Source organism: Homarus americanus, unplaced genomic scaffold (assembly GCF_018991925.1).
Source record: "Homarus americanus isolate GMGI-L3 unplaced genomic scaffold, GMGI_Hamer_2.0 scaffold24050, whole genome shotgun sequence".
Lineage (NCBI taxonomy): Eukaryota > Metazoa > Arthropoda > Malacostraca > Decapoda > Nephropidae > Homarus > Homarus americanus.
The window spans coordinates 464,579-475,269 of record NW_024736661.1 but is presented as its reverse complement, the minus strand read 5'-3'; the positions used below and the strand labels follow the sequence as shown (position 1 = coordinate 475,269).

Sequence of the window (10,691 nt, the reverse complement as noted above, 5' to 3'; positions counted from 1 at the left end):
TATTGTATCATTAACACAAATAATCTTAAATTACTGGCAGGTATACATCACTTACTGCTACTCATGCATAATACATCATAGTATTTAAAATTTACGATATAGGGAGAGATTACAGGAATATATAGAAAATGGACGGCACCTATTACTAGAGAAAACAAGTACCGCTATGGGGTAACTGGCTCGTTTCACACATGTTGTATAGTTTTATTATAGACGATGGAGCATAATATGAACAAATGTGGTTATTAATATACCACCAGCGCATCTGTGCCCATGACACCGGACTTTGTTACTTAAGTAAAAGGATTGTTACAATGGTAAAATGTTACTTCATTACTTTACGACTCTGATGACAAGTTTACTAAATTATTATTATTATTATTATACAGTATTTTTAATGACGTTATTCATTATACTTACTACAGCCGCAGTTATAGTTACATCCCTGACTTAAATATAACCTACCTAGGCAGCATTAGGGTGGTTAATCTTAAGGTGAAGTAAACTAGGGTGTCTAATATTCAGGTAATTACAAGATACAATGACCAAATTTCATCTGACAATTTTTTTTAGTAGGAGTGAAGGTGTGTGTGTGTGTGTATGTGTGTGTGTGTGTGTTGTGATGGGCGGTGGTCCGTGGAGGTGGGCGGTTATGGGTGGTGGGCGTGTGGTGATGGGTGGTAACAACACTAGGATACACAGAAGGTCAAGCAACATAGATACGAAAGATAAAACCAACGTTAACAAAAAATACATCAATATCCCTCTGAGAGATACATGACTATCTCTCATATCTCTAGTGGCCTCTCTCTCTCTCTCTCTCTCTCTCTCTCTATTATACGAATATCTATCAATATATTATACTTTCAGTTTAGTATTGCCACAAGTTTGTTAATTATATGCGACTCATAACTGTGCCTGGGTGGGCTAATCACATTAAAAAAAATAAAATAAAAATAAATGGAGATGTGAAGGCGAGTTTGACCGGTCCCCCAGAAGACGTCGAAGCAGCACTCAGACTGATACCTAAGCTGGACCATCGTGTGTGTGTGTGTGTGTGTGATAACCCGTGACTGGCCAGGAAACGATAAGAACGACACTGGAGTAGGAGTAGGTGTTGCTGACGGTGCTTTACAGTATACCCTCGCCCTTCACCGTGTAGAGGCTGTGACCGTCAGGGGGCGCTAGCTTTGTGAAGGTTTAAAATCAGTCGCTCTAGTCAAGGCAAATGATCGAAGTGAAAAATAATAACAATCTGGCCATTATTTCCTAAAAGACCCCAACGACAAGAGTCCACAGATATTTATCGAGGAAAATATAACAGATTTAAAATAAAAAGTTATATCCATCGCTGATCACAAAGAGGACAAGAAAAAGATTGATATCCATTGAAAAAAAAACGTAAAAAATCACTTAAATTTAGCAAGACGAGAATAAGAACTCGAGGGCCTTGACACGACAGAGGCGATATTATCTAGTGAGTCACCGTCTGAATGTCTAGTTAACCTGACAGGAACGACAATTATAAGTCAGTAAATAAAGTTAATAAGCTAAGAAAATAACTTGGATGTGGATCCTGACACTTCTACAGCACTACCACACGGGTCTGGTGGTGGTGACAGAGGAACCCTGACGATACTCACTAAATACTGGCGAAGGTGACTGAAAGAGTGAACGAAAGTGAACGAAGTATAACGAGTGTTCATCAAAATCGACCATAACAATAGACAAACAACCATAACGCAGCAATACTGAGTTACAGAAGAAGAAAAGGTAAATTATTTTAGTAAGACCTGAACAAAACCCAGTAAAATTCCATTGAACTCTACCTTAAAAATCAGAAAGTATTGATATTTTACCTCGAAAAACCAGAGAACAATCAGGACTAATCAGATCTGAATAGACAAGGTGAAACGATAACTTGACAAACACACAGACGATCTCCAGCTCAACATGTCAACACTGAAGATTACACTCATACTCTTATTGTACTTCATCTTCCTTATTCAGTGTCACGACCTCAATTCTGCCGTTCCTGGTGACCTCTACGCCCAGGTCAAGAGTAACTGGGGAGCTGGTAAGAGTCCTGAGACCCGGGGAGAGGAAGGGTCAAGTCAGGTCAGTGCTGGAGATGACCCCATGGCAAGGCAGGAGAATTTGGAGGAAATATCAAGACTGAAGCGGGTGTTGATGGAGGACTTAGAAGCTGAGAGGTGAGAGAGAGAGAGAGAGAGAGAGAGAGAGAGAGAGAGAGAGAGAGAGAGAGAGAGATGGATGCGGTTATCGCCATTCAGAAGTAAAAAGCGATCTACCTTAGGATATCCAGACGGGAGTTCATTGACCTACGAGATGACGTGAGGGGAAGTGAGAGAGGGAGGGAGGGAGTGGTGAGATAAGAAAGAGAGGGAGGGAATTATCACTATTATCTCTGTACTGATAAGGTAACTCACATAAATGAATTAATCAACAAACAAGATACGAATAAGTTCTTAAAGATCAAAACGTTAAAGTTTCATTAGGTTAGATTAGGTTAAGTTAAGTTAGGTTAGGTTTATATCTCCCCCCGAGTAGTGATGGTGTGAGAACGTATGTAAATCTCTAACTTAATCTACGACACAAAGCTGTATCAGTTAATGGTGTATTCTAACTGATAGGACTATAACTATCTGATTAAAAGTTATGACACAACAAGTTGGCGGCCTTATTGGCGTCAACATTACACTGAGACTCTACGATACTGTGACAAGTTGTGTGTTTTCCTCTCAAGTTTAGGAGGAAGATTGACCATGTGTGTGTGTGTGTGAGAGAGAGAGAGAGAGAGAGAGAGAGAGAGAGAGAGACTAAACCTTAACACCCACTTTCTCTCTCAGACGTGTATCAGGGTTCACCGCCCACCTGCCGGGGTCAAGGAGGTCAACCTTGACTAAGACGAGGTGGTCCTTCATCGACCTGGCACCTTTCTACCTCCCTGATCCCGCTAAGGTCAACCCGGAGTGCCGCCGAGACATCCTGGCACTTTACACGGCCATCATCCACCTTGACCAGCTGATTAAGAATGGCACTCTATGGCCCCTCAAGTGTAAGTGGTTATGTAGAGCCCCAGCTTGCATGTGACGTGTCTGTGACGTGTTCTGTCTAGTTAGCATCCTGCTCTCACAAGTTTTGAACCTGTCTTGGCAAATTAAACCTTTTCTTTAAGTCATATTAACAACATCTCAGGTCCGACAAACACATAATTTGTAAATACAGTTTGTTGGAGACACCTCATGGCTGTTAATTTATTTACACATGTCTAAGTCATCTGTATATCTAACCTAACCTAACCTAACCTAATCTAACCTAACCTAATCTAACCTAACACCTTCTGTCTCGCCCTCTCAGTGGTAGATTCTTGGGGTAAGTCAGCTGACGGGGTGTTGGTCGGTAACCTCAAGATAATCGGCTTCTTGAATGAGTGTGTCAATATAGAGGTGCAACCAGAGTCCTTGAGCCTTGACCCAGACCTCCAAGACCTTGATAGCACACTCGAAGGTCGTCCTCAACACCATCCCCTTAACACTTTTGATGGTCCACAACGCGGGTCTTTGTTTTCTCAAGGTCGCCCTCCACATCTCCAAGGTCGTCCTCCACCTCTCCAAAGTCGTCCTCCACACACGGCAGGTTTTAACAACGAAGATATTGTGCTGAACGCTAATTTCCGGGGACAGTACTGTGTCCTTAACTTCAGGTAAGTGTCATGTGTCACTGTTACCTGAAGATTAGGCACCCCAGCTTATTTTACATCAAACTTAAACACCCTAATGCTAACCTAACCAAACCAAATACAAAAACTCGTGAAACTGTAATTAAAAGATCATATAACTGCACTTTAAACCTAATTGTAAGCTGATGTATACATAGATTACCATATGTATACCAGATCATGTATACACGGTGTCATGTATCAGTTCAAATCCCCCGCCACAGTGTGCTTGTAAGACCCCCACAGCTCTCCCCACCCCCCACCCATCACCCCGTTAGTCTTGTCCCAGCGCGGTGTGTTGGAGCACGGGACATTATTTATTATATACCTTGAATACCACTTATTTTTACACTTAACCGATGCCTCTTAAGTGTAAAGTAAATAATAAAGTGTGTTAGTGTCTCAAGGAAGTGGTATTTATGTGACAGAGAGAACGCTAGTAGTGACGTTACATATACTAGCTCGAGACAGCAGAGATACCAGGAGACAGAACCAGCCATGCCATCCATCTCTACCCGTCTACCTCTGTCACTAGCTGCTCTATTCTACTACTCCACCTGTATCCCCTCCACCTGTACCTCCACCGAATTGAAGGTTAGTGGAGTATTATTAATTAATATTTTTTATTTCTTCTCCACCACTATCGCCAATACCATAACCATTACTATCACCACCACTACAATACTACTACTACAACTACTACTACTACTACTACAATAACAATAGCTACACACTTACAGACATCAGTGGAGGCAGCTGTAGGAGGGACGGAGCTACAGTTAGATGAAGTAGACTGTCAGGTAGATAGTCCACACCACCACCTGGGCACACCTGAGATAGTCGGCAGGTGAGTACTCTTCCACCTGTCTCTCTCTGTCTCTCTCTCTCTGTCTCTCTCTCTCTCTTTGTCTGTCTTTCTCTGTTTATATTTTTCTCGCTGTGTTTGTCTGTATCTGTCAATCTCTGTCTACTTATTTATCTGTGTCTGTCTATATCTTTCTGTCTGTCTGTCAATCTGTCTGCTTATTTATCTGTCTGTCTATTTCTTTCTGTCTGTCTATTTCTTTCTCTATGTCTGTCTATCTGTCTGTCTTCTTCTCTCAATGTCTGTCTAAATCATATCCAAACAGCCCAATTATTACCTAAATATATTAAACGAATTTCATGCCTATTTTAATTATCATTAGTTAATTAGTAAATAAATTATCAAATATAACAACTCAATTGCGTATACAGTAGTTACGAGAAGTGTACTAGTGACGTCAATATGGCACTAACTACCCACTCATGTAGTTAAGGTTGACACTAACGAGAGAATTGGTTTAGTGTGTTGTTCAGTATAATGGGTGTGGTGTTGCTGGCCGCTACCGTGTTGGACCTATGGACGAGCTCACCCAATCGAACCCCGCTAAAGGAAGGTGAGTGAATGTCTAGCTGTTGTGTTTGTTGTTATTATTTTCATTATTGTTATTATTATTATTAGTGGTAGTAGCAGTTTAGTAGTAGTAGTAGTAGTAGTTTAGTAGTAGTAGTAGTGATCTTACTATTAATATTATTTTTTTAAGCCATGGCCTCCAGCCTCCCCCAATAACCACACCTTCGCCGCCATTTGATTACCTTATTATTATCACCACCTGCCACACCCAGGTAGGTTGAGGTATCTGCTGGTGTTCTCAGTGACCCACAACCTGCAAAAGCTGTTCCTCCTGGAGACTCACCCCTCACCTCACGTCATCTCCTGCCTCCATGGTGTCAGGTACGTCACTAACTCACTCACTCAATCACTTACTCTCACTCAAAAGCATATACAGTTCCTTAGCCAATCAGCGTCGTGTTTAGAAGCCAACTCTAGGGATCAACCAATGAGCGTAAGGTTTACTTGCAGGTTCTTGTCGATTACGTGGGTCGTGATGGGCCACCAGTACCTCTACTCCGCCCAGGCTGCCCAGAACCCGCTGGATATTGTACAGGTACGTCTTCTCTCTCTCTCTCTCTCTCTCTCTCTCTCTCTCTCTCTCTCTCTCTCTCTCTCTCTCTCTCTCTCTGGACTAACACACACACTCTCTCTAACACAGATGAGCAAGGCGGTGGGGTTCCAGATCATCGGAAACGGCGACCTGAGCGTGGACACCTTCTTCTTCATGAGCGGCCTGCTGGTGTCCCTGGGAGTCCTCAGGCAGTACTCCACCACGGGCAGGTTCAACGCTCCTCTCTATTACATCCACAGGGTCATCAGGTCAGTAGGGGGAGTGAGAGAGTGTGTGTGAGAGAGAGAGAGAGAGAGAGAGAGAGAGAGAGAGAGAGAGAGAGAGAGAGAGAGAGAGAGAGAAGGAGAGTGGTGTGAGAGAGAGAGAGAGACCTTCATAACAAACTATCAAACACCTCGCCCTCATCACCTTCAGGTTACTGCCACCCATCGCTGTGACGGTAGCGCTGATGGCCACGCTCTCAGGGCTGGTGGTCGGGGGCCCCTTGTCTCGCCAGTACACCACCTACTACCTGAAGGGCTGCAGACACTCCTGGTGGATGGATCTCACCTTCAGTAGTAACTTCATCTTCCCTCACCTGGCGGAGATGGGAAAGACGGATGAAGGATCGACTGTGAGTGTTTCCAAGTGTGTGTGTGTATGTGTGTGTGTATGTGTGTGTGTATGTGTGTGTGTATGTGTGTGTGTATGTGTGTGTGTGTGTGTGTGTGTGTGTGTGTGTGTGTATGTGTGTGTGTGTGTAAATCACTTACCACCGCCTACATTACAGTGTCTGCCTCACTGTTGGTTCGTCGCCGTTGATATGCAACTTTACCTGGTCACCCCACTAGTGCTGCTGCCCCTTTTATTCCGGCCTAAGCACGGTAAGTGTCAGGGGTGTCAGGTTAGTGCCAGTGGTGTCAGGTTAGTGCCAGTGGTGTCAGGTTAGTGCCAGTGGTGTCATAATAGTCAAGGGACTTTTATCGTAACTAATAACAGTAATGTACAGTAATTAAATAATGAGATAAGATAACATAAAGAGTAATAAAAAATGACTAAACTTTTCTTTCTTTCTCTCCCGCCCTCCAACAGGTCTAGTGTGGGTGTGGGCGTGGATGGGCGTGTCGGTGGTGGTTCCTGCCATCATCGTGGGAGTGTATAACGTATGGCCTGCCAGCCTTCTCCTTATGGACGAGTAAGTGGGTGGAAGTGGGTGTGTAGGTGGGTCTGTAAGTGTGTGTACCTGAGTGTAAGCGTGTGTATGTCAGACAACAGACGATTACACACACACACACACACAATCTTGCAACATACCCACATGTTAGAAATACAATACAATAAACGCGGGAATCACCTCAGCTCATGAACAAGACGATGCGGGCAAGGCACTATCCCCCCACCCCCTCAAAACACCCCCAATCCCCACACAAGCACCTCTATCTCCTGCAAGCACACGCACACACACACACACACACACAGCGTTCAGTGCTTCACCCAGCGACCACAAGGGTGTTTGGTGAGAAACAGTTTTACCTGGATGATGTGGACAAGGACAGGTAATGGATATAAGACGCTGATGGATTGAACAACGGGTAAAGTTTGTGGTTGGTATTATCCTAACTGTTAGATCAAACCCGACTAGGTTATCATGAATCCCAAAGAAGGTGCCAATTAGAGTAACAAATAGAGGCAGTTGGGTCGTTAGTGGTTAATAAATGAGGCCAATTTGAGAAGAATATCCTTCATAAAGCTGGGGAACAGTTGATAGGAGAGGAAAAGTTAGTCAGGAGGAGCTATACGCAGGTGGTGGCGTGGTCGAGGTGTAGTCAGGCCCTCAGTGACGGAGAGGAGGCTGCAGAAGTCAGTAATTATCGCTTTATTTCCCATTTCAGCGTCGAGGCCAGTTTGGAATACAACTATAAAGTGTATCTGACGCCCTGGTGTAGAGCTGGACCGTATATGGTGGGTATACTGACAGGGTACTTACTACACAGAGGCAGGGAGACCCCCAGCTTGACGCGCCTCCAGTGGGTGAGTTGCGACAGTCTCTTGTGTTAAATACAAATACTTTAGTTGGTCCTAAGAGTCGGAATATTGTTCTTTTTCTCTCATCATGAACGACAGAAGATTAATATTTTCTTAGTCAGTTGTTTACAGGAGAAACCAATGCGTAAATCATAATAATAATAATAATAATAATAATAATAATTATCATAATCATCCTGTATAATTATAGACCATACAGGTATATAGTTGATCATGTGTAGAGTGGAAACAATACCTGATTTACACAGACAGACAGACACGTGTTGTTGTGGTTGTGACGTTGACGTGGTTGTGGTTGTGACAGTGGCAGGTAGCGGCGGGGTGGGCGGCGGCGGTGGCGGTGGCCCTGGCGGTGTTATTAGGGATCGAGCGATACAACTTTGTGGGGACGACGACCACTGTACCGCAGATGTCGCTGACGGAGGCGGTGCTGTACGGCGGTGCTCACAGGGCGGCTTGGGCGGCAGCTGTGTCCTGGATGGTGGTAGCCTGTCACTGGGGCTACGGGGGTGAGTATTGGGGGCTGATCTTTTGCTATTGGGGCTACAGGGGTGAGTATTGGGGGCTGATCTTTTGCTATTGGGGCTACAGGGGTGAGTACTGGGGGCTGATCTTATACCATAGAGGCTACAAGGGTCTATGTATTCCCCACAGGTCCGGTAGACTGGCTTCTGTCCCACCCCAGTTGGCAGCCCCTGAGTAGACTGACGTACTGCATCTACCTCACAAGTCTACCTATTCAGTTCATGTTCCTCTACTCTATCCCTCAACCTACCTACTACAGTCACATCACTAAGGTAACTCGACCTACACATCTCACTGAATCGACCTACACCCCACATTATACAGTCGACCTACACCCCACTAAATCGACCTACAGCCCACAAAATCGACCTACACCCTAGTAAATCGACCTACACCCTACTAAGTCGACCTACACCCCCAATAAATCGACCTACAGCCCACAAAATCGACCTACACCCTAGTAAATCGACCTACACCCCACAAAATCGACCTACACCCTAGTAAATCGACATACACCCTACTAAGTCGACCTACACCCCCACTAAATCGACCTACACCCCACAAAATTTTAAAATTCACAAATAGTCATCATATTTTACAATTTTTAACAGCATATGAATAATAAGTAACAATAATTAACATATTAACCATTTACCTAACCTAAACTTACACACCCCAGATCATGGAGACGTGTGGGGTGATGCTTGGTGTCAGTTTGGTAGCAGTGGTGATAACACTTCTCTCAGAGTCACCAATACTCCGCCTCGAAAAGCTCCTTCTTCAACCTTCAAGTGAGACTCTATAATACTTGAGTTAACCAGAGAGAGAGAGAGAGAGAGAGAGAGAGAGAGAGAGAGAGAGAGAGACTAGCTTTAATAAATACCTTGGGTTATCTAGGTGTCATATTCTATTAACTAGAGATACAAGATATGACCAATAGTGTAACTCTCGATATAGCGGATTTCTCTCTCCATAGAATCCGTTAGAAGGAGGTATTGCTTCTAACGGATCCTTGATATAACGGACTTTCATCTCGATATAGTCCGTTAAATAGAGGTGTCACTGTATTGATATTATGTTCAGTATTTATATATATATATATATATATATATATATATATATATATATATATATATATATATATATATATATATATATATATATATATATATAACATGTGAGAGAGAGAGAGAGAAAGAAATTTAATAACTAACTCTCTCTCTCAGGACCGACCAACAAGAGGGAGAACACCTCAGGACCCAAGGCAGAAGACAAGGTCGACCTTCAAGACGTCATGGTCGATGCTGAGGGTGTCAAGCAGGATGTCGAGGATGTCAAGTAGGACCATTGATAAATAAACACCTTCAAGACATCAAGGACGACCTCACCGATCTCAAACGACATGCCTAACCCCTCGAAGTCGACCTCTAGATACACGTCAGCCTTGATGATGTTTAAAGCCTCAAACTAACCCTACACCATCAAGGTTGACCGCTAAGGGATGAAGGAGGACGTCCACGAGTTCGAGAGTGACCCGGATAAGAAAACCAAATACTATTAGCAACAATGAATTAAATTGACCAATCAGAACGCCGGATAGAAAACTAGAACACCTGTTATTGGCTCTGGTCACGTGACGGTTAGTTTACCAATAAGAAGTATTCATAAACTGTAAATGAGAGAGAGAGAGAGAGAATAAACTAGCTTTAATAAACAGTCCGCCATATATGTATTACTCATCAATAAACTTTACCTTATAACCTAACCTAACCATACACCCAAACCAACCATTATAAAAAAATACAACATTTATTGTAGTGTAAAACTAATAATATCAAATAAATATGTAATGAGACAAAACTCACCAGAAGAGGATATTACATATAGGTAGAATATTTATAGTAGAAGGATGTAAAGACAGGAAGTTTGGTAGCGTGTCTCGAGGGTGTGGGGGGTGACTCCGTATATCAACACAGGCTCAGTACAAGTGTAGTATATAAAACACTAATGCGTGTTACAGCTTTATTTACTAGTTGCATAGGAGGCATTAATGGGGGGACTCGTACACAGGGTATGATAGACTATGATATGTTCGTTTAACTTCACAAGTCGAATGGGCACTTCACTAAGTCGATCGTTGGAAGGTTCGGGATCACTGCACTTCTACCGCCTACACAGCCAGCACTTACTGTAACACGTTGAACTGACAGCACTCTGTCGATGGACCCGGCGGAGACCTCGTTGCCTTCAGCGACGGACTTCTTTGATGAGCGGGACAGGGGACGTGGTTGCTGGCCCTCCTTGGTTATCAGACTCTTGCAGGTGGGAGGAGCTCCAGCCCCTATATATTGGAGGAGCGGGAGGGTGACCTCTCCTACTTAAGTGGGTGTGTCTTGACCGGGTTGTTGGGG

General features: G+C 43.6%; 1 protein-coding gene across 2 annotated transcripts; it reads left to right on the top strand.

Annotated features, from left to right (window-relative positions):
- The first annotated feature begins 1,089 nt into the window (after positions 1 to 1,089).
- LOC121872360 (nose resistant to fluoxetine protein 6-like) lies at positions 1,090 to 10,045 on the top strand. Of its 2 annotated transcripts, XM_042375088.1 has the most exons (18): positions 1,092 to 1,773; positions 2,011 to 2,213; positions 2,871 to 3,079; positions 3,382 to 3,727; positions 4,171 to 4,336; positions 4,483 to 4,589; positions 5,069 to 5,160; positions 5,390 to 5,498; positions 5,628 to 5,712; positions 5,818 to 5,978; positions 6,145 to 6,343; positions 6,500 to 6,593; positions 6,802 to 6,904; positions 7,602 to 7,740; positions 8,060 to 8,264; positions 8,410 to 8,552; positions 8,960 to 9,071; positions 9,507 to 10,045. In XM_042375088.1, exons 2-18 carry the CDS (start codon positions 2,140 to 2,142, stop codon positions 9,620 to 9,622), a joined length of 2,460 nt encoding a protein of 819 aa, XP_042231022.1. In that variant the 5' UTR covers positions 1,092 to 1,773; positions 2,011 to 2,139; the 3' UTR covers positions 9,623 to 10,045. The 2 variants fall into 2 exon arrangements, with proteins under 2 accessions (XP_042231021.1, XP_042231022.1); XM_042375087.1 differs by having other exon boundaries at positions 1,090 to 2,213.
- The last annotated feature ends 646 nt before the right edge of the window (positions 10,046 to 10,691 follow it).